The 24,721-nt window shown below is 40.1% G+C and overlaps 2 protein-coding genes across 4 annotated transcripts in view; both read left to right on the forward strand.

Moving 5' to 3' along the window:
- Positions 1–13,463, forward strand: part of rabgap1l (RAB GTPase activating protein 1-like) — a 97,172-nt gene extending 83,709 nt beyond the window's left edge. For all 3 annotated transcript variants that reach the window (XM_088313025.1, XM_088313026.1, XM_088313027.1), the window contains 7 exons: positions 4,111–4,203; positions 6,298–6,408; positions 8,615–8,719; positions 10,271–10,354; positions 10,534–10,605; positions 10,969–11,169; positions 12,086–13,463. In XM_088313025.1, coding sequence (XP_088169151.1) covers positions 4,111–4,203; positions 6,298–6,408; positions 8,615–8,719; positions 10,271–10,354; positions 10,534–10,605; positions 10,969–11,169; positions 12,086–12,241 — 822 coding nt within the window. In that variant the 3' untranslated portion in view covers positions 12,242–13,463. The remainder of the gene's footprint in view (positions 1–4,110; positions 4,204–6,297; positions 6,409–8,614; positions 8,720–10,270; positions 10,355–10,533; positions 10,606–10,968; positions 11,170–12,085) is intronic.
- Positions 13,464–18,651: 5,188 nt separating this feature from the next.
- LOC148324149 (uncharacterized) lies at positions 18,652–20,459 on the forward strand. The gene is made up of 2 exons (XM_088313355.1): positions 18,652–19,117; positions 19,197–20,459. The coding sequence occupies exons 1-2, from the start codon at positions 19,006–19,008 to the stop codon at positions 20,123–20,125; spliced, it is 1,041 nt and encodes a 346-aa protein (XP_088169481.1). The 5' UTR covers positions 18,652–19,005; the 3' UTR covers positions 20,126–20,459.
- The last annotated feature ends 4,262 nt before the right edge of the window (positions 20,460–24,721 follow it).

Raw genomic sequence — 24,721 nt, forward strand, 5'->3', positions numbered from 1 at the left:
AACATCAATATTATTTAAATGAGGAGTCATGTAACAATTATCATGCAATTAAAGCATGAAAAAAAGATGGACGCATCTGGAATTTTAACACGGAAAATATTCAAACAAAGACTTCCTACACTTTATACATTCATAAGTACACTTTTAAGAGATCCAATATGTGATTATGCTTGATTTTGAATAATTAAAGTATTTTTTAGATCATTTCTGTGTTCACAGTTATAAGTACTACAATTTATTCGACATAAGATTCATCATTATTACCAGTACCCCTTTTCCACAGCACGGCTATACTCGGCTCCACTTGCTTTGTTTTTGTTGGCCCGTTCCCCACTTCAAAGTGGTACCGCTTCAGTAGTCATGAGAAACTACGAAAAACACACCACACTGAACCAGTCAGAAGAAGACACCCTAACAACAAGAATGAAGGCAAACAAGAATCTCCCTTTAATTCTTTGCATGTGGCTGTTGGCCACGCAATGGAGATTAGACGGCAACTTAACTACAGTCGGCTGACATTAGCGTGTGTGTTATTTGTGTAATTTCTTGCAGTCTGTCTTCACCATAATTTCAAATCGGTTCAATTGATGAGCAAGGGTTTACATCCTATATATCAGTCGTCCCCAACCACCTGGTCCATACTTTCGGTTTATTTATTATTCGAGGCTGAAAAAAACTTTAATTTAAGGAGGGACCTAATTCTCTCCATTACGTCCGTCTAGGACTGACTCTTAAAGCATTTGAAGTTATCTCGGTCACGTGGCGCAAGCGTGCAAAATGAGTAAACTAAACGACCGAATTTGGAGTGGGGAAAAGAACCAGTGAGAATTCAACACAAGAGCTTATGAACAAGAAGAAAATGAAAGATGTATTTCACAGACAATACCAGAAGATCTACTTGAAATATGAATTTATAGCGACATGTGATTCCCACGCACGAATGAACGAAGCCTGATCTGCACAATATGCGGCGAGCAACTCTCCAATGAGTCAATGCAGTCTTCAAAACTGATTTGTCAACAAATTACATTTTCACAAATGGATACAATTGGTCAGACCCCATGTGAGTCTGTCATTTTTACTAATAACTGTCCAATCTGAAGTGTTGAAAACGGTTTACGCACTTTTATGATACAATAGTAATTTCCAGGTGAAAGTGTTATGTTTGGGTTTTGGCAACTTATTCCATTATATATAAGCGGCTTGGGAAATCTGTCGGTAATTGTTGGTTGGTGTGTGTGTGTTGAAGGTATTCGTTGAAAAGCCTCGTGATGGCTGTAAAAGCTGCTTAAATTATAGAGGATTTTGTTCCAACTAGAAGTGTTAAATAAACCATGAACCAGTAAATCTAATTTTTAGGAACTTATGGATGTGGTTTACTTTGCGACATGTTTAAGTGTCAACAACAGAGGGGAACACATTGTTTAATCAGTCCTCATTCTTTTGATATGGTCAACTTTTTTCTCCAAGTTGTACATTCAAATCAAGCTGCCTTTTCTTCTCAGAAAGTTGAGAACATAATGGGTAAACATATTCGCTTATCTGTGAGAAAAATGGATGTCACAGTCAATCCAATCCTCAGTTCAGGGCGTGAGGAACAATTGGGTATGTGGTAAGTGTGACTTGTAATTATTTGGAAATGATACTGGAGTATAATAAAGAGAGCAGAATCCCTTTTCTTACCATCACAACCCGGTTGAATACCTTTGATAAAACACAGTTTATATCTTGACTGATCGCGACATTCGGTCCACCTGTAAATTCAAATAAGATTCACGATTGATAGCAAAGAGCTCATTATATTATTATTGACGTTGTCGTTTGCAAGGATATTGAATTGCAGCTCTCAATGAGTTAGGTGCTTGACTTGATAACACAAACAAGATACAATTCGGCATCACGGAGGAAGGACACATGAGCACAATCCCCAGAAGTTACAGTTGGCACTGTGGCGATGTTGTTTCCACGCAGGGGAGATCAAATTACCGTCGCTTCGATAAGACACACACACACACACACACGTGTGAGTCTTTAGTATTGTCTCATTTTGTTTCTTTTTATTTGTTTTGTTTTCCCAGCTGATTTAGTTGAAATAGGTCCATTCGTGTATTCTTTTTATTTTCTTTGGATTACTTGGAAGGAAAGTCATGTAGTCATGTATTTGTTTTATTTTTATTTTTTTATTTCCAGAAATGTGCTACAGTGTGAAGAATGAAATCTTAACATCAGCAAACTAGATGTGTATTTGATGTAGATGATTTTGGTTTTATATGTGCAAAATGAAACGTTTGCTTTTTAGGTCAAAGTTATTTTAGCCAAACACAAACTACAACGTATTCTTCTAACTACAAAGTTCTTACTTTGAGGGTTTCCGTTCCTGATTTTTAGACAAATGATTGTAGCGACTTCAGCTCATAAAAATGTTTCCAATAGTAACATTAAACAGCTAGAAAAATGCAGGTCATTTTGTATTTAACTTTATGTGCATGCTCTATTCAAACATTATCTTGAATGGTTTCCGTTGATTTTGCAAAAGTGAAAACTCGAAGCTGTGCAACACAAACCACAATACCACAATGTTGTCACAAGCAACAAACAGTCCATGTTAGGAGTGACAGTTAGTTTGTTTAAGAATATTATTATCACAAGCTGTGACACTTTATTACGTCTTGTAACGGTCAGACTGAAGATTCTGTTACTGAAAAAGCATCTAATCGACTCACATTATCAAATATATAATGATGTTTTAATTGACAATGTGAGAGATGTCAATTTTCAAATCACAATTCTGAAATTTTCACATTATGTAAAACATTAATAAAAACAGAATACAATGATTAGCAAATGTTTTTTAGCCTACAGTCACACTCACTACAAAGAAAAAATGTTGAATATTCTAACTGATGAATGTTATTGGGTTTTTTTTTTCAAATATTTTCTTGTTTCCAATGTGATGCATTGCAAAAAAGCTGGGACAAGGCCGACAAAAGTCTGAACGTTGAGCTAAAAAAAAAAAATGTTTGGAGCGTCACACAGATGACCTGGTTGGTTGGTGAGTGTCGTGATTGGTGCAGCTGTTCATAAACAAGAATGGAGTGAAGTTCACCACTTTGAAAACAACCGCATGAGCAAATAGTCCGCCAGTTTCACAGCATGGTAAAATTGCAAGAAATTGAGGGATTTCAGCATCTGAGGTCCCATAATATCATTAAACTATTCAGAGAATCTGGAGAAATCTCTGAATGTAAACAGCAAGGCCGAAAACCAACATTGAATGTCCGTGACCTTTGATTCTCAAGGCGGCACTGCATTTTAAATGAGCATCATTGTGCAGAGGATATTGTTACATGGGCTCGGAAAGACTTCAGAATGCCATTGTCAATTGACATGAATTTTTCTCTACATCTACTCATTCAAGTTAAAACTCTACTATGCAAAACAAAGGTAATATATCACTGACACAAAAAAAAAAACACCACCAACTTGTCTCGGCCCAAGCTCGTCTGAAATGGACGCAAAGTGCAAAAGTGTGCTGTGGTCTGACGAGTCCACATTTCAAACTGTTTTCGAAAATTGAAGAGAAGGAAATAAAATCGGGATTGTCATACACGCAAAGCCCATGGCACAGATGACTTGCACATCTGTAAAGTCACTATTAATCCTGAGAGGTGCATACTGGCTTTGGAGATTCCGTTTCTGCAATCCAAGCAACATCTTTTTCATGGATGTCTCTGCTTATTTCAGCAAGACAACGCCAAGCCACATTCTGCACGTTACAACTGTGTGGCTTCTTATTAAAAGAGTGCAAGGATTAAAATGGCGTGCCAGCAATTCAGACCTGTGTGCCAATGGAAATGAGTGGCACTTAATGAAACACAAAATATGACAACAGAGACACCGGGGTGCTGAAGTTGTACACCAAAACAATGCATATGCCTCGCATTCTTCAAAGATCAAATATTGTGTTTTCAATCTAAATAAATCTGGAATTCCCTTTTGACTAATAAACTCTGGCCATTGACTTCCAATTTAAATAACGCCTGCTGTGTCTAACAATGCGCTGACACTCACATTGTGTAAAGTGCATTATTGTGCATTTGGTGTTTTTAGGTTCCAACCAAGAAGCTAAAGAAGTTTGAGAAAGAATATCAGACGGTGAGAGAGAGCCAGCTACAACAAGAGGACCCCATTGACCGATACCAGGTACAAACACACACACACACACACACACCCCTTAAGGCTCAGTATATCATGTATTTCTTGTTTTTCTTGAGTCAGACATTTTCCGTGAAAAACTGTTCGAGATGTGCTATAGAAATAAAATTCATGGTATGTGGTGGATATCTTGCCTACATTGCTGCTTGTTGTATAGAAATATTTTTTATTCATTATCAAAACCTTCCCAACCATTACGTTTCAAGTTATATTTAGCATCGTTGCTGAGATTAGAATTTTGTGAGCGTGTCTTCCTGAAGTCCCGCTTTCTATTTTGCATTATTCAGGCTTAAAATGTGACTTCTATCACTGTTAAACATCTATCATATCTATTCTTGGTACTGTCAAAAGCTCTGCACTTAACTAATTTATTCCCAGCCGTTTTCACGAAAGGAAACATCTCAATCACAGCAGGGTTTTTTTTCTCTTTTTTGACTGATTTTGTAACGCCTGCACAATATTGTGTTCTAAAGATAAAAACATGGAGCTGTGATGCCAAAAAAAAAAAAAAAAAAACAATAAAAAAAAAAAAAAAGGCTATGACGTATAAATACGTCTTTGGGAGGCAGGGACTACAATTTTGAAAATGTAAATATACGTCTAATGGATTGAATGAGTTAAAAATGTTTTTTGAAGATTCAGACACTGAAACTGCTGCGCAAGTATGCCACTTGGTTGTTCAGTTTTATTGCACTGTTTTGTAATGTTGTTTTAAATCAGTAATTGTAAGCGGCAATTCCATTCAATTCATTGTGACTCTTGATAAAAGTAGGTTATTTTCTCATGCCACTATTATTTTCTGTTCAAGTAGAACGTGCTTGCTTGGATAAAATATCAAATCCATTGAGAATTGTTGAAGACATGAGTGGAGGACGTAAAAGAGTTGCAGTAGAAACTATAAGCTGCTGCATTTGAAAAGAAGGAAGGAAACGTTTACTTTTGATAAGATGTTGAACTCCAGTTGTTTCCTCTTCCGCCAAACGAGAGGCGGTATAAGGCCAAGCAGCAAGTTCCTTTTTGTTGACTGTCGGTGTTTTTGAGGAGGCATACCTTATCACCGTGGTTCTGCGGTTTAGTAACTCTTCATTTTCTGTCTTGTTGTTGGCTCATGCGATTTTAATTTGCTTATCTTGGTTCATAAGAGTGACAAAAGCCAGAGTAGGGAGAGAGAGGGAGGGAGGCTGGAACTTGCTGCCTCGAGAAGGGAAACTCCTATAAGGATCATGTGTTAAAGTTTAGTTTGTGGTGCTGCAGCCTTGATAGCAAGACTCTGGATTGCAGATCGTGGTAAGATCTTTCTGCTGCCTCGAAGGATTTAGAGGCTAGATATCGCAAACTATTGCTTATGTTTGTTGGGATTCTAACATGATATGAGGTTATTGTGTTCATTTCTCCAGTGGAATTGTAAAAAGTCAAAGGGATTGTAAACGTCCGGCTGTATTTCAAGAGATAAAAACATAATGTATGGGCATTTGCAGCAGTCGAATCTTCGGACAGGACATCACTGTAATTATTCTAATGAGACTTGTTACTGGCAGGAAGCACCAAATTGGATCACAAGAGTGACATTCAAACTATTTCTGTTACTTCCTTAAAATGATTTTCTCGTTAGATAAATGTAAGCAAGGAATGCACTTCATCCAAGCTCATTATTTGTACATATGTGCAGTTTGTATTTCAGGAACTAAATTCTAAACTAGAGGCAAAAGAGATTGGTTGTTGTATAAAAGTTTTCTGTGTCACATGGCTGTCATTATTAAGTCAACAGTGTCATGTGAATGACTTTCTAAGGCAGTTATGAGATTCCAGTGATAGGCACGCTGGCACACAATGTTGTTGCCACTGGTTTTATTTGTTGGTTTTTGGGTTTTGTTTGTCATGTGAAATTTACTGGTTGGGATGTGGAAAAAAATGCCAACAAGCAAAAGGCACAATGAAAGAGAAATTGAGGACTATAAGACATGTATAAAGATAAAGATGTCCTTTATTAGTCCCACAATGGGGAAATTTGAGATTGTTGTCAATATCTCCAGGGATCTCTTATCATCTGTCATGTATCATTGAGTATGTTTGTCTTTATAGAGGGAGAACCGCCGTCTTCAAGAGGCCAGTATGCGTCTAGAACAGGAAAATGACGACTTGGCCCATGAACTGGTGACCAGCAAGATTGCATTAAGGAATGACCTGGACCAGGTAATTATAATTCTAAGACGTATTCTTTCACAAGAACTGTTCTGAGTTGATCATATATCCATCCATCCATTTACCTCCGCTTATCCGGGGTCACGTCGTGGGGGCAGCAGCTTTAGCAGTGTGGCCCAGACCTCCCTCTCCCCAGCCACTTCATCCATCACTTACAGGGGATGCCAAGACGGGAGACGTTGTCTCTCCCACGTGTCCTGGGCCTTTTCCAGGGCCTCCTTCTGGTGGGACGTTCGCAAATCACCTCATCAAGGAGGCATCCTAATCACATGCCCGAGGAACCCCCCTCAACGTGGAGGAGCAGAGCCTCTACTCTGAGCCCTCCCAGATGAGCAAGCTTCTCTCCTTCTTCCTCTGAAAGGAAGAGCCCGGACAGGCTGCGGAGAAAACTCATTTCGGCCCCTTGTATCTTGTTCTGTCAGTCATGACCAACTGCTTGTGATCACCACAAGTGAGGGTAGAAACGTAGATTAACCTCTTTGACTCAGCACCTTTTTCTCGTGTTTCAATGATGTACCGATAGAAAGTCCACATCACTACAGTCCGCCTGTTAATCTCCCGTTACATTTTTCCCTCACGTGTGAACAAGACCCCAAGATACTTGAACTACAACTCTTGGGGCAGAATCTCATCCCTGACCTGGCGAGGGCGCTCCACCCTTTTTTGACTGAAGACCATGCTCTCATATTTGGAGGTGCTGATTTTCCTCCCACCCACTTCAAAACCACTTCACTGAGTGTTGTAGATGCGGCTTGATGAAGCCAACAGTACCACATTATCTGCAAAAACAGAAATCTAATATTGTTCGCCAAACTGGACGCCCTCAACACCTCGCTTGTGTCTAGAAAGTCTGTCCATTAAGGTTATTGACAGAATCTGTGACACATAGGGTAGCCTTGGCGGAGTCCAACTCACACCCGGAATCATATGCGGAACAAATTTTGACGCCGGTCGTGCAGAGACCGAACAGCCCGTATCAACGCCTTTTTTGTCTACAAAACACACTCTGAGGATCCTGCCGAGGTCGTAGAGCTCTTCCATGGCCAGGAAAAAAAAACACACTGCTCCTCCTTCCCGACTAAATTTCCTCACCGACACCCCTGAATAGACTTTAGCAGGTAGGCTGAGGTGAGTAGTCGGAACACACCGTCCGCCTTCTAATAAAGAGGGCACCACCACTCTGGTCTGCCAAGCCAGAGGCACTGTTCCTCATGTTTATGCAACGTATCAGAGGCATTCCAACTAAGCCCTGCAACATCCAGTGCCTCTAGCAACTCTGGGCAGATCTCTTCTACCCCCGGGATGGAAACAAGAAACTTTTAACCATCTTGGTTATTTCAAGCCCAGATATAGGAGAGCCAGCCACAGAGTTCCCAGACTGTGCTTCCTCATGGGAAGGTGTGTCAGTGGAATTACGGAGAAAGTATTTTCCACACCAACTGACTTCTTGAGTCAAGGTTAGCAGGGTCCCATCCCCACTATACACAATGTTGATGGTCCACTGCGTCACCCTCAAGGACTCCTTGTTCAACTTGATGCCGTCTCTTACTGCTGGTGTCCACCAACCACTTCACGGTCACAGCTCTGCTCGGCCGCCTCAACATTGGAGGCACAGCCAATTCGCGGGAAATAAGTACGTCCACACCTACTCAGTGCATCTCACTATTGGCAGTTCCAGATTGGAAGAGAGTCTAACCCTTCTTGAGAGGTCTAGCAAGAGAGACCAAGCCGTGTGTGGAGCGAGCCCGGCAATATCTCGTCGGAATTCCTCAAACTCGCACACCAGCTCAGCTCCTTCCCTGCCAGCGAGGTGACATTCCACAGCACTACAGCCAGCTACTGTAGCCAAGGATCAGACCCCCGAGGTCCCTGCCTTTCACCACCGCCCAGCTCACACCCCCTCAACTGGTCCCTGTTTCACCGTGGGTGAGACTGCCAGGGGCATAAAGCCCAAGTCAATTTAGCTCCTAGGATTACTGAAACCCCTCCACCATGATAACGGCTCATGGAGGGGTTATCTTGTATTCAATTTGAATCTGAAAAACATACAGCGTTATCTAACTGTGCATGAGCATGAACAAACTATCACGGTCCGCACGATTTAATATACCTCAATTTTGGCTTTGAAAAGATGTCTGTGCAATGTGGCTGAATAAGCTTCTCATCTCACCTTGGCTGTATGTTTGTTTGCAATCAGGCAGAAGACAAGGCCGATGTTTTGAACAAAGAGTTGCTTAGCACAAAGCAGCGTCTGGTAGAGACGGAAGAGGAGAAGAGACGACAGGAGGAGGAGACTGCTCAGGTAACAGCCCCTCTCAACACCTCTCACAATGCCTTTCCTCAATATTGGTACACCAGAGGAATTAGAGTACAGCCAGCATTTGTCTGCACGTGTCTTTCAGACAGAACTCCCCAAAGCTGGGAATTCCCATGTCCACAGTGCGCCTTCACACTGCTTTGAGAATTTACACGTATAACGTATACTGTATGAGTGGCATGTTAGTGTCATCCTCTGAGACAGTGACTATTGTTTTAACACAAAGTGCCATTGGTAGTGCTAACTCTCATAATCTGGTCGTGGTTTACCATTTCCCCTGACACTCTAGCTGTGTGGCCCCTTTGTTATGCGTCTGATAGCCATGGAAAAAATATGGAGACCGTCGTGTTCTCTTCAATTTCTTGGTCATTTTAATGTCTGGCGCCACTAAAAGTATATCTCGTGACTAAGAGACACAACAGAAAACATGAAATGCCTAAAAGCACTCTTTTTGGTTGGTGTTGCTATGAAGGTAAGAACTTGTGAAGTCATTTTGGTTATCAAGAAAATGTCTCGATCGGCTCTTAAATTGAACTCATATGTTCTGTTTTTGTTGCCATTAATATATTGGTCCAAACAGACGTCGCTTTAGTTGTGGTAGGCATTTGAAATGAACACGATGGAAACAAGATTGATCTCATATTTTTTTTCCCATGGCTGTATACTGTGTTGCAAAGTAAAAAAGTTGTACATTTGTGAGAGGTCGTGAAGTGAAATTATCCAGTTTCACTTCATTGGTCCAAAAAATATTTACTCCAAATAATGAATATTTGTTTATCTGTGCCAGCGACAAATAGCGACAAACATAATGAAATTACGCATATACTGTCGCGAGTTATTTTGTTTGACTAAAATAAAATGTTTTTGGGACTTTTTGCCAACACTAACCCAAACGCTATCACTTTTTGATTGGCTGGTCAAGAGCGAAGAACTTCCCCTCCCAGCGCAGAGACTCTCTGTTCATAAACACCCGACAAGGCTAAAAATAGATTAGCTTTCGGGCTCACATATACGCTATGGTAGCACAAAGTGACTCCGGACTGGACGAGGTTGTGTTTGCTATAATGTATTTTTTTTTTTCAGATTAACAACATGATTGATAGATCGAGCAAATTATGACATTGCAGTCATTCGACATTGCATATAATGCAAAATACCGATCGATTGCATGCCACTCAATCAGATCGGTGTAGTCTTATTCAAGGTACTTGACCGCATCACACTGAGAGGGTTTTTTTTTTTTTGTTTATCTTATTTAAATAAATTATGGGAGCAAAGGTCAAAGCTAAAAATAGAACATCATCAGAATGAAGATGCATCTTATTAGAAGTCATTAGACTGTGCAGGTGCTCTTTATACATTGGCGAGTAAACCTTCCTTGTTTATGTCTTACCGGGACAATGATGACATGCAGTTTTACAACCCGTGGTTCAGTTCCACCGTTAGAAGTTAAGATTGAGTGTTATTCAAAGTGTTGTATTCTCCCATAATCCGTCATTTTAACTGTAATTTCTTGTCTATTGTTGACACCATCAGCTGAAGGAAGTCTTCAGGCGGGAGCTGGACAAAGCCGAGCTAGAGATCAAGAAGACCACAGCCATCATATCCGAGTACAAACAGGTCAGATATCGTTAGTTCATCAGCTAAAAAAAAAAGAACACGTTTTGTAACTTTTTGAACACATTTCAGTTAGACAGTTGTCGCATCATCACAGATTTTCTCAGGCAAAGTACAGTACTTAAATGCATCCTAAAGGTCAAGTGTCTTCTGTTATCTAAACAGCTTGGTCTGTTTTTCAGATCTGTTCCCAGCTCAGCTCCAGACTGGAAAAGCAGCAGGCAGCAACAAAAGAGGAGCTGGACATTGTCAGGGTGAGATTCTTTCAATTCATCAGGAAGCAGATGCAAGTTAGTTAGTTAGTTGTTCTTCAAGACTAGGGCGCAATTCAAATGCACACATAGATACGCATTTTTCATAGTTTCCTTTCCATCATTGATTACGGTGTCAGCATATAACAGAAACATCACTATAAGATTACCTACTCCTTTTATAAAAGTCCTGATTGAATATGAGAAAACGGTCCGCAGTACAGGAAAAAAATGACAAATGATCCAAGGCTGCGCTCTACCAGATGATTTGTCATGCGTTCACGTTTCACAGATCACTTGCCTGCAAGAACGTAGAATACCAAATGATTTAGTTCTCCTCTAACCTGTGTGCATGTTTCTGTGCAGAGTAAAGTAACAGGTTGCGAGCACTGCCGAGACCTCTTCAGCACCTTGGGCTCCCTGCAAGTGTCGTCTCCGAGCCGTGACAATGCAAGCTCGGAACCGCTGGACGAGGAGAAGGACGGATTGAAGGAGCAACTCAGGCAGATGGAACTGGAGCTGGCACAAACCAAACTGCAGTTGGTGGAGGCCAAGTGTCGCATTCAGGTGAGCAGCACCAACAAATCAACACAATCGTCTGATGCAGTATTGCAGCATTCACATACACTACAATATTCTCAAATAATGGTTTGAAATCCAAATTACAATCCAATCCCAATCAAGCCCCTGAAGATTTTATTTCCCAGTGTACGCACTAACTGGATGGGCATAGGAATTGTTGAGGATAACTTAGTGTGAAGACAAGGCCGACAATAAGCGATAAATAATATAAATGGAATTCTGTAAAAGTAATAAAACCCGACAAAAAATGCGCAAGAAGCTACTAAAGTGGAAAAAAAATCAGTGTGGTGATTTGAGTGGCATGCATGTAAACAATGCTGTGTGGGGCATAATTGGAATTGAAAAGACAGACATTGTTGAACTTAGAATTGTCTAAATCCTCTGGTTTCTCGACAGTGATTATTCTCTGATTTCTGTCGTCTTTCATAAAAGCATGCTATGTTTTGTGGTTAATCTTTGCAAGACTTTGCAAACATCTGCTTTTACTTTGGAAAAAAATGATTAAACCAGTTACAGAATCAGTTTCAAAAAGGTTTGTGTGTACATCAATCTCACTTGCAAGGGATTGCTTAATTGCTGTTTTTACCTCCAAATAATACCAAATAAACAACAATAATTGCTTAAAATACATGTTTTTGCTGCAAAATACAATTGTATCCAACAATCAATGGAAAAATCTATAGAAAAATACATTCTAAATAGATAATAATGACAGCTGGAATATGTGATTATTCAGTAGAATATTAAGTACGATAATGGAATATTATAACATTCAGTAACTACAGCCCAGGATTAAGATGCAAAAAAATGCTCCTCAAAATGACAAAATTGCTCCTTAAGCAATAAAGCAAAGTTACTTCCAACCTTATTTAGAATTGTACCCGTTCTTGTGGGCCCGTAGGAGCTGGAACACCAACGAGGAGTCTTGATGAATGAGATCCAGGCAGCCAAGAACTCTTGGTTCAGCAAAACGCTGAGCTCCCTCAAGAGCTCCGCCTCGTCTTCGTCCACTGCCTCATCGCAGAGCCCGTGTTCGCCAAAGGAAGGCCCCGCCTAGAGTTGGTCTCCTCATCGCCTCAGAGGACAAATGCAGCGTTCCTTTTCTGGCTATCTGGACTGACAAGACAATATGAGAGGGGAAGATGAAACAAAATGGAAGACTGGAGGTGGCCTGAGTAAAATCCAATCCAATATGGCCTCCGTTGCAGGTTATCGGCTTTCAGTTCTGTTTGGTCCGTTATAGCCCTCAAACCTCACTAAATGGCTGAATGGCTCGTTAGTGACCTAATATTGCTTTTACACAATTTCATTTGAATTATATTGTGTTTTAGGTAGTTGATGCTCGTCTCAAAAGTAAGAATGTTGTTGTCTATGATGAAACGATAACAGCCTACTGAACAGAATATCGTACAGCAAAGCTACTCGGTAAAGGAAATACTGCAACCCAGAACAACACATTTGTGTTTCTTCTTTATAGAATTCTAACTTAATGTCCTAACAAATGTTTAAAACTATTTTCTTTAAATAACCTTGTACAGTTCTTAAAGAGGTTGAAAATGTTTTTTGTTTTTTCTAAAGTTTGAAATGTTATTGTGATCTCTGTAAGCACAGCGTGTGATCGTACCGGTCGCGTCCAAACTCTGACGGGCCAAAACGACGTGTGCAGGCCTTCTTTCACTTCTGCGTCCCCACTCAGGGGTTTTGTTGGACTCCGCCTGTGTCATGCCAATCTACATTTCATTTGCTATCCACACATCCACTTGGTGCCTGCAAGCATTTCATTTGCGTTTTGAATGAAAACAAAGTCCTAGTGAAGCCATCATTCTGTGGAACATGTCCTTTGTTGTAAAAACAAACAAAGGGTGGGTGTTTTTCTCCCAGAAAACATGTCTTCTCCGTCCTTTGATATTTTGTTTCCATTTTTTCTTTTTATTCTATTATCTGACGGTCACAGGTCGCTGCCAATTGCCATTGGCTTAAGTTTCACTGGTTATTTAGTTTAAAATAGTTTCCTTTTAATGTCATCCTCCGATGTTCTATCTTTATTGCCAAAATTCAAAAGTACATTTGCACAACTGCACCAACACCTCCTTTGCTTTTCAGCTTGTTGATAAAAAAAATAAAAATACTTTCTACTGTTGTGGGGATGGAGCACCCACAGTGCGTAAATGGCTGCTCCTCTGCTCGTTGCTCACATTTAACAAGCCAACTACAAAAAAAAAAATGAGAAAGAAAGAAAATCAGAGTTTATGTGCAGGAAATGTTTTGATTGAGAAAGAGTGATTGAACAAAAGAGCACAGCGGTGTGGGGCTGAGCTCGTCTGCCTCTGAGGTTTGGAGTTCAAATCTGGACTCCTGCCTTCCCATGTGGAATTTGCATGTTCTCCCTGGGCTGGTGTGGGTTTTCTCGGCTATTCCGTTTTCCTCGCACATTCCCAAAACAAGCATGTTAGGTACATTAACTGAAATGTCCATAGGTGTCAATTTGAATGTGAATTGTTGTTTGTTTATATGCGCCATGTGTTTGGCTGATGACCGGTCTAGTGTACCCGCCTCGAGCCCAAAGTCAGTTGGGATAGGCTCCGACTTGAGAACAAGCATTATAAAAAAAATTAAAAACTGGATTGGTAAAGAGAAATAGAAAATATCCCTATTGCATAAATCAACAGTTTTGCTTTAACTTTAGCATTTAGCAGGACAACTACTCCATTTTTGGTGCCAACAGCTTAGTTTCATCTAGACTGACATTGCTATCAGTCTTTGGACAGTGTGTGTGTGTGGGGGGGGGGGGTGTTGGGCGTGTGTTGTAGGTGCGTATGGTCACTGTAAACAGGTTTTATCAATCTATTCATCCGGCTGCCTTTTAGTTGCTGGCTGAAGCGGTTAGTTGTGCCATTGCAGCCTCCCTGGTCCTGTCGGGTCCTTTTGGACTTTCCCTCAGCACACATCAAGTAGCTGGTGGCACGCTATTAGCCTAACTGGACCAAATGCACCGAGGGGAGACGCTGATGCTGTTTTCCTTTCACATTCCTTCTGTTCTTGAAACGGTTGCAGAGTTGTGACCATCCCAACACCAAGCGGTGTCATGTAAACGTTGGCCAAGACCCTCGTCATTTACACGCACTAATACGAACGTTATTACAAGATGTCGATTGGTTTCAAAGTTCTACGAAGCACAGAACAGAATTTATTTAGCTGTGGTTACAGTCAGGACTGCTGCCAGTTTATATTTCACGCTTAACTGTTCACTTTGAGAGACTTTTGCTGTTCTCCAAACCTGTTTGCTGTTAAGTCACTGTCTGATCTGCATTAATAAATGTCAGTGCTTCTATTCATTTGTTCTCTTTGAGCTTTTATTTAATTTTTGGTTTATGTTCATGGAAATGTCTCATCTGTCAATGTCCAATTTGTGCAAATGGTGGGGCAGTTTGCCATTAAAGGAAAGACTAAAGAGGCTTTAGCAAATAATGATCCGTCTACCTGATCATTTTAGTGTATTTGTAGAGAGCTTCTCTGGAGTTTGTTGTCATGGTGATGTCAAGCTGGGCTTTTCAGGGTGTCCTAATATGATGTGACGCACCAAATCACGTACCGGATCCACAATCAACTACTGTTGTTTCACAGGAGGTTTACGTTTTGTTTTTTGTTTTTTTTTTACTTTTTATTGAGCGTTGAGTCGGATTCGTGTCGACTGAAGGCCCAGGTACCAAATGCATGTTCCACCACTGGGTGAGTGTCTGCAGCTCAACAATAAAAGATGGACATTCTACAAATGTTATGTAACTTCAAAAGTGGTGACGAGTCATATTAGATTAGACTTCATCTCACACGCGTCATGATTGAAGAGAAGTGATGGAGAAATGGATTGATGGATGCTTTACATCTGCCCTAGTGGCACAAAATAACGGCGATTTATTTATTTATTTATTTTTCATATTGACATTTAGTTTTCCTAAGACTGCGTACCTGATTGCGTGTAGAGCAACTTGTACCTTTTCTTTTAACATGGACAGCTCTGTTATTAAATCATGTAACATTCTTTGTGTTAGTGTTCCTGTAACCATAAGTGTGCTTTGTGCCGAGGAATTAAGCCCTGCCATGTACACTATAATTGAATGTCCGCTAGGGGGAGCTCTACTATTGTGGTAAGAATTGCAGACGTCGAAAGCATGCCAAACCTCTTTCTGTTGTAAAAGTGAGGGAAGTCACGTTTCTGTTTGCCCACTTTTTTTCCTATCATGTATTATTGATACCACGTCAAAATAACAGCAAGATTTGGGGGGAGTTAAAAAAGGAAATGTATATTATACATTGTTCGAACACAAACTTGAATGTTTGACTGGAAAAATCCAAGTGAGGTTGCTGAACACGACAAGATGTGTTCAGACTAGAATTAACCAGTCACTTTCGGTCATGTAGCGTGAGGATGAGACACAATGAAAAACTTATCATTTTTATTAAACAGTGCAAAAGTCAGTTCAAGTCTTGCGCAATTAAACTGGCTCAGGGCCTCAGCTCAAGTTCATCATATCTGGCTGTGATTGTTTTAGTATTAGAATCAAAAGTAATTGACCCATTTGAGAATAAAAGGCCTCGTTTTCATTTAATCTAATTGTTGAAATCTGAAACAAAATCTTTGACCATGGCATTGCAACATTAAAGAAAGACGTCATTGCCATCACATTTGGGACAAAATACGTTAACAAGTGTGACATTACAAAGAACTGGATGTCCTCCAAAACTGATGAAAGGACAAGAAGAAAAATCCTGGCAAAACAAAACATTTAAAAAGATCTTTTTTTCACTTTGGAAATTATAATTCCTCAGAATTTCAGAGCATGGGCGTAAGTGGCATGATAAAAGACTTTTTGCACAAACAACTTCACCAATTATTTAAGAAGACACCAAAAAGACCATATGAAGTCATACCACCATTGAAGCCTGACTGCCACTTTGTTTTCTCCTTTTTTCCTTCTTTTTTTTTCATTCACCTTTCAATACAACAACAATGCACACGCCCAGATCTAAATCCATTTGATAAGCATGTGGGGTGAAATGAGCGACTATATTGTGTATACATGTGCCTTGCTGATAAGACTCCCGACATAATGACGCTTCAACAAGTTATTATATGTGCCTGCGCAGTGCACACTAATGCAAACACGTTCTTAGTGTTTATTTGTATTCCCCAGCTCCATGATAGATGTAATGTTTTCTCACGGGTACATTTTTGACTATTCTCAGTCTTCCCCCTCACCACCCAGCTAGTATTTAACACGCACGCGCTGGTGTTTTTTTGGTTGAAGACGAAACAACTTGTTGACATAAAATCACATGTAGCCGAAACTCATTATGACATTGTGGGTCACATGGCACGCATGGCGTTCACCAGCAGCGAAAGTAAAACAAAGAAAGCTCTTTTGCCAAACAGTTACTTTCCAAGCACCTCCCCTCCTTGGTCTCGCCCATTCTACTTGGATGGGACTTTTATTGGGAACAAATATGGTCTTGAATTCCCAAATTTGGTTCATTGCAATGAGATCCTCAGACAACAACAGCATGATGACCTACTTTCAATGTTTCCTCCTTCAACATCTCCTCCAATATGTTCTGTATTTCCACAGATGCTAAGTCGACAGTTTTTTTTTATTATACATTCTCTCATTTGCTTTCCATAAGAAAGCAGGGAAGCCATGAATGAAAATATGCTGATTGAGTCTTTTTTTTTTTTTTTTAAGTTTTGTCTTTACAGGAGCAGGTAAGAAATGGGCAGAGGGGAAACTGCTGCTGAAATTGTGCACAAATGGAAAAAATGTAAACAAAAAGCAGGTGCCATACCGCATATGTACCATACTGTGCCATTTATAGATTTTTATAAAAATCATTATAGAAATCTTCATAATAACTCCAGGATTGCATCATGTAGGCAGCACTGCAAAGTGTTAAGTAGGATGAATTTGGTACAATGGGCTTCAGAATTCTAATATGCTGTATTGGGAAATATTGGATTCTTTTGGGGGCAGCACAGTAAGCTTGTGGTTGGCACATCTGAGAGATAATAGAATTACGCTTTTTTAAATTTTGATGACGTCATAGCCCCGCCCACAGAATTACGCTTTTGTCTCGTTGTCCCCGCCTACAGAATTACGCTTTTGTCCAAAATGGCCGCTATCCCCGCCCCTGTGTTAAAACTATCCAATCTCCAGCCACCTATTTCAAAATATTTACATATTCCCTGCCCGTTGAAGGTTTAATACCACTCCTACAGAATTACGCTTTTGTCGAAGTGGGCCCCGCCTACAGAATTACGCTTTTTGTCTCGTTGTGATGACGTTGTATGTGTGTGTGTGTGTGTGGGCCAAGGGCCCCCGCCTACAGAATTACGCTTTTTGTCTCGTTGTGATGACGTTGTGTGTGTGATTGGGAGGGGGGCTTGGCCCCCCTCCCAAACTGTATGCTTCTTATGTTAAAAACAATGTGTTCCCTGCGTGCGTGCGTCCCCAACCCAAACTGTACTTATGTTATTCATATTTAAATATCTGAAGTATATAAAGCATCCAATGAAATGAGCTATATCTAATTAAATAATGTAGATGTATAAAATTAAATTAAACGAGTGAAATAATTCGAGTTGAGAAGAGCAGGCGTTGTTATTACCTTTGAATAATATGTTTATTCGGTGGATATTTGCCCTTTTTGCAAACATGTCTGGACATATTCCCAGCGACATAAGTTTAAACATGGTATTGTGCAGGCTTGGGGGGTTGTCCGGGGAAGACGCCGGCCATAGACACCCTCCAAGCCTGCAGCAGCCTCAAGGTGTTTCAAAAGATAATGAGTGGCGACATCCTGTCGATCGGTGGCAACTGTCGACATCCGGGGGACCACCCTCCTCCTTCTTACCTTTTTTGTAAAATCTGCCTAGTCATGTTTGCATGTCTGGACATGTATTTGTTGGCTACATTTGGACAGTCAAACGCCGTCATTTATCCCGCTACGGACGAGAAAAATGAAGGGTGATGTCTCCACCGCTCCCGCCCCTCGCACCCTCCTATTTCCCTGTACGTCACATCCTTCCTACTGCCGGCAGCCCCCATGTTTGTAGTCCTTTTTTGTAGTCCATACGCTGAGTAAAATAGCAACCAGCCTGGTTAAGAAATAGAATACAGCTAGGTTAAGAATATTGCACACAGCTAGGCAACCCCCATGTTTGTAGTTTATACAGGTAAGCATAGAAATATTAGATATTAGAATATTATATATTATTATAGATATATATATTATAGTATAAATATATATATATATATATATATATATATAGTTATATATATATATATTTATATATATAATAAATAGCATGCTGCTAAGAAACAGCTTACAGCTAAGAAATAGTATGTAGCTAGGTTAAGAAACAATATACATTTAGGTTAAGAAAATAGCATACAGCTAAGAAACAACATGCGTTTAGGTTAAGAAATAGCAGCTAAGCTAAGATATCATTAAGGTCGTTTTACCAATTATTTTACCTTTCAAGGAGGAGCATCATCTTGTCTGTAGACATCCCCAAGTCATCTTTGCAACAAGCTTTGACATGTTTTCACGTATTTCTTATCTATAGTTGGACAGACAGACGACCACCAAGTTGCGGTCGTGTGTAAGCATAAACAACACCGCCCGCCCCCCAGAATCACGCTTCTGTCAAAAATAAGCACATCCCCTACTATCATATCCCGACCCCAGTCTCAATACAGCCAAATCCCAAGTCACGCTCTGCACAGACAAACCAATTTTTCCGGCTGAAGAGCCAGACCTACTCTAAAAATGAAGACGCTCAGAACAAGACGCCGCATGGTCATGGACATCACACCGAGAAGGGTGACAACCATCGTTGCACCTGATCAGGTTTCTAATAACATTGCAGAGCACTCGTCAGGTAAACGATGCAACTAATCCTTAACTATATTCCTATAATCAATAGCTATATATTTAATCAAAGTATCTTTGTACTGCAGATAGCGGTGTGGATGAACCTACATGCGACCATGACATGACTATGGTTGAAAACGTTGTTGGTGTAGAAACCCTGACAACTGCAAACATGGAACAGGTTGACGCCTGTACAAATGTAGACCAGGATGGAACCCCTACAAAAACAGACGAGGACCAGGCAGGACCATCATACTCTTTATGGGTGGGCGGTACGGGAATCTTACCAACCTCTGTTGTAGCCTCGTACAACACTGGCGAGCCATCATATTCAGGGTGGAGCCGTCCCGTTTCAACAACGCCGCCGTCGACACCTCCGATGACCCCCACCTCGTCGGCAGAATCTTCACAAAACGAGAAGGCACAACAGCCCAGTTGGTCCGACCAGGCTGAATCTCCACAAATCAAGGAGGTACGAGTACCTAGTTGGTCCGAACAAGAGTTCTCAAACCGTTCGCTTGAGCCCTCTAAGGTTCAGACCGTCAACGACCCTGACCCCGGACCTGCACCTATTTCCAAGGATGATGTACAACATATGTCATGGGTTGATCCTCCTAAGGGATGGGTTGATATGGATGTCGTAATAGTTGTTAAAGCGGCGATTCTTTACATGGTCAGACGTTTTTTGATAAAGTATCACAAAAAAAGGGGTTGTTTGCATAGCTATAAATACTTAGGGCATAATTATTATCTAAGACTGCACTATGAACGCATCATGCCGATCCTTTGCGGTAAAAGGTTTTTACCCTGTATTCACTACTTGTTGGATTTGTGTTCTGTAAAAACGGATAAAGAAACAGTCAAGCGAGTTGCAGAGATCTTAATGGTGGACTTAGCACTCGTAAAGGACTTACCGGACCGCCTTAAAGTGGATGAGAGCGTATGTTGTATGATATATCGTGATCAACTTGATATTTTCGAAGAATATCTTATAGAAAATATTAACTTTGACTAAAAATGGGTAATGTGTTGAGAAAATTATCGCTTTTTGGCTATAGAAGCTACTTTGAGTCGCTCGGGTTCGATCGACACGTTTCAAAATATTTTGGAAAATTGGGAAAATGAGATAAGTGACTTAGCATACTCACGTTGTTTAACGATGTGATAAGATACCGTCTCCGTCATCAACAACCTGTGGATCTCGCGCACGAATTGAAGATGTTTGAAGACCTGTTAGAATCAAAAGTTAATCCATCTGTTTTAACCCTGACCTACAGACTTTTTACGTCTTAGAGAATCCTTATCATGTGTAACCAGACTTAACCTTGTCATATTTTTGTATTTCATTCAATTAAAAATGGATGTTTTTAAAAATATGCTTTTGCGTCTGTGTGTTTAGACAAATAACAATGTGACGTTTGTCACTCAATCATAAACCGTCATGAGCGTTAAGCGTTGGTTGAAAAAATTGTACTACGATCCCATTCAACCAGCCAGTTTTGGAGGTGCAGATCGCCTTCATTTAGCTGCGAGGGAGAAAATGGGTCAAAAAGTGACGCGTCATAAAGTCAAGGATTTTTTTATCATCGCAAGATGCATACACCTACGAAAATAGGAGCACAGAAAGGTTTAAAGGGAAGTCTCTGCTTTGAAGCTTGCCCCACAGAGTAATAAAATTGCACTTGGTAACAAATAAATTACCGCAAAAGTCGGCCAGCCAGGATGAAATAGTGAAAGACAGAGAGTTTCCAGAGTTAACAAGTATCATTAAGCGTTCACTGTATCGCGTACCATCGCTATTTAGAATTTATTGTCATTGTGCCCGCAGGTGGTCAAAAGTAAAGACGGCTGCCGCCAGCACAAACGACCCTAAAACCTTAAAATAATATTGAAGAGAGATAGAAAAAGAAATCTGCCAATATGCAAATCCACTGGTGCCGGACTACGAGTCCATCATAAAACAGAAGCATTATTCGGTAAATAAATTAAGGTTGAATGATTTAGAATAATAACATAAATTAAGCTGCTTTATATTTTGATGTAAAATCATAAGAGCTCCTTTCAGAGCGCATTCTCGCATTTAGTAAGAAGGATTGTGTACATTATTTAAGAAATGAGACATTAAGTGATAAAGACTGCGTAAACATCATTTAAGAAATAATAAAAGCCTCGTTCTTCTGAACTGTCAGTAAAACACCGGCCTTAATAGCTCTCGGGTGGTGCTTTATGTTTAGTGGAAAATACCAAAATTTGTTTCATACCATTTATGCTTGCATACTCTTACGCTGATATATTGTGTTTTCAGTAAGTCGATGTCAGATATACAGAATGGAATGGTGTTTATCTACTTCTTTGAAAAGGTAAATATTTTACGAATCCGATAAGAAATGTAGCAATTTTTGTAATGTTAGCAAAGTCGAGTAAGTTTTGCTGCAGATATGACTTGACACCGATTTGACAGTCTTTTTCATCCTTAATTTACTTTTCTTTTTTTTTAAATCTGACTTGATGATTTATTATCCTGACAAAATTCTGACTAATAGCTACTGTTAACATCTTTGGCAGCGAGACTTCAGCAAACTATTAAAACAATAACAATAATATGCTTATTCTCTTCCTTTGTTTTTTGTTTCTTTTGTAGGAGACATGACTGTGATATATTAACAAAAAAGATGGCAGGAATTTGTTCATATTCATTTTTGTTTGTCTTGGCGTGTTTAATTCTTTTTTAAAAGGAAAACAGGTAACATAAAAGATAGCCGCATTTTCGCAAATAAACCTCATTCTCATTTTCTGTATTTTGATTATTTGAAAAATATCTCTCGGGTTGTTGGGTGCGTGTCTTGAATTTCACAATGTATTATTTACCAGTGATGCACGATAATATTACCATTGTTTTTAACACGCTGGCCATCGATCATGTGGTATTGGCATTAATTTCACAGTTTGCGCCGTGACTTTTGACCGTAGGTCAGTCAAATGGTCCAGGCTGACTTTCTAGAAACTCAGCATGAACTGTAAAATAGTCCCACTTTTTCCATGCATTGTAAATGATTCACTTTGTGACTAGTGACATGTCAGAAAATAGTCAGAAATGTTTATCATTGTTTTACAAAGTAAATGCCGGTGTTTGCCCGTCTTATTCTGAGTCACAAAGCAGAGAAAATTAACTTTCAAGAATCAAAATACTTCATATTTGATTCCAGATTAATTATAGCGGTCACTGAAGGTGTAATGGTACACTCGACCGAGTTGTGTGTTGTGCGGGCAGCGTGGGTTCAGTTTCCACTCAGTGACTTTGTCTATGTCCGTCCTGTGACTGGCCGGCAAACAGCTTAGGGTGTTGTGCGCTTTTCGCCCGTAGTCAGCTGGGATAGGCTCCAGCACCCTCCCGCGACCCTGTACAGGATAAGCGGTGTGGATAATGACATGACATTAATGATAGCCTAATCATTCAATTGTTGCACCTTTTCTTGCCTGATGACGACCGTTTTATTGCGTGCTACTTTTCAAACTTGTAACGATGCACTCTTGTATTTATTCTTCCACCTTCCCCCTGTGTTTTCCAACAGGTAAGCTGTGACCTTTCCTGTCTTTGTCACTCCATGCACTGGCAAGTACCGTGGGCAGTCCTGGCCAGGCGGAAAGGGGCAGTACTCGTAAACTGTGCTGCTTCTGGAGACCCCATGGCTGCGGGCCTACCATCTCCCTCTGCGAGCAATCGAAAGCTCACACTGGTGGAGTTGATTTTATACTACCTGTTGATCTTGCTGGTTTCTGGGCTGCAACCAACAACGGGTCAGAGGGTCTACACCAACACATGAGCTGTCCACATACCAGGAGGTCGGGAGGAAGCAGAACAAATTGCCATTAAACAACTACGGACATGTAAGTTCAACAACTCTGCTCTTAGTGTTCAGGTTTGCACAGGTGAAGGGTAAAAAACACAAAATGGAGACTTCTGCTCAATATCAGCTGTAAGCACTAATAGATGCTTTGCTTAGCAATGGTGATGTACAGTATTTTTGCATCCTCTAGGTCGAATTTAATCTCTGGAGACTTCTTGGAATGTATAGTACGACTTTCGGTTTGAAGGAAAGACAGCAGCGTTGCAATCGAAACTGCATCTCGCTCGCCAGAGAGCCAAATGGGGAGAAATGAACAGACTACGATTGCCGCAGTTGTTGTTTCCATCGTGAAATTGTTTCGCCAAAAGTCTAAACTTTTCAGCACAACCGGCAAACATGTTCATAAAAAGCGGAGTTGAATCGCTGAAAATAACACACCACAGAGTTGTCTACTCCAACGGTAAAAAGACACAGCTTCTTACGATATTTCCACCTTGAAAAGCACCAGCTTCAAAATATTGAGTAAACATCTGACACAAACCCAGGTTAACATGCATTTAAAGAATTTAGTCATTTTTCCTCTAGAGAACATCCCAGGAAGCTGCCGCACCGTTTTACTGGAAATGTCAGAACAGGTTACCAAAGCAGAATAGTGGCAATTAGACTATTATTATTATTATTTCATTGTATTTTGATTTTTTTCTATCATTCATCAGCAACATTTGTTTGCCTTTTTTAAGGTCTCCAGTTAATTAAAAGTAGGATTCAAGCAGAACAGAAAATAGGTTCCGAAACGCTTTGATCATTTTCATGAAGGGTTGCATCGTACACCAGTATTCATGTGTCACCAACTAGTTGCAGACTCAACCAATAAGTATGAACTCGAAAACTAAGCGTCAATCTGAACATCTTGGGTAGTTTAATGGAAAAAAAACATTGGCTGTCAAATGTCCTGTCAAACGTCCATGATGAGGTATAACCAGAGGTAAATGCTGCTATGCAGCATGTTAAATAGTGACACTCCCTTGATCACAAAAGATTCGTAAAATGCAATGTAAAAAAAAAATGAAATTAAAAGAAAAAATGAAAGCCTCAGGGCAGTATCAGGAAGACGAGTAGCCTCAAATATCCCAAAAATGTGAGGTTTTTAACGAGAAGTCAATATCAGCAGATGAGAAAAACCTTTGTTGTACTTTTGACCATAGCTGATGCATTTTCGCCAGTGCTCAGTGTTTCACCCCTGAGTCGACTTAGATCCTACTTTCAGACAACGCAATTGATTTTTTCCCCCCTTCACTAATTAAATGTGTCATTCTAGGCATCTCTAACTGATGTTAACATACACTCTAATGCTACATCATTTTAAGAATTAAAAATTGACATTCAGTCAAGAACAACGCATTGCTACATGCATAAAAAGTGAAAAAAAAATGGTTGTGCGGTTGAAAACCACGGGGTAAAACTAAAAGTGATGCGTTTTCTTACATGAAATCAAGCTCAAATCTAACACAGACATTACTGAAGCACGAAGACAGTGTCATTCCTTGGCCATATGTTCAGATTTACAATATGTTGCTTTGAAAGTCAAGTCGGGCTTTCTGAATAGGCAGACGCAGACGCACTAATGGAAACTGTTTTTGATTTGGTTTGTGCAGCAGCATAATTGAGCAGAAGTCTCCATTTTGTGTTTTTTACCCTTCACCTGTGCAAACCTGAACACTAAGAGCAGAGTTGTTGAACTTACATGTCCGTAGTTGTTTAAT

This window comes from Idiotropiscis lumnitzeri, chromosome 13 (assembly GCF_059441095.1).
Source record: "Idiotropiscis lumnitzeri isolate Australia: NSW breed Sydney's pygmy pipehorse chromosome 13, RoL_Ilum_1.0, whole genome shotgun sequence".
Lineage (NCBI taxonomy): Eukaryota > Metazoa > Chordata > Actinopteri > Syngnathiformes > Syngnathidae > Idiotropiscis > Idiotropiscis lumnitzeri.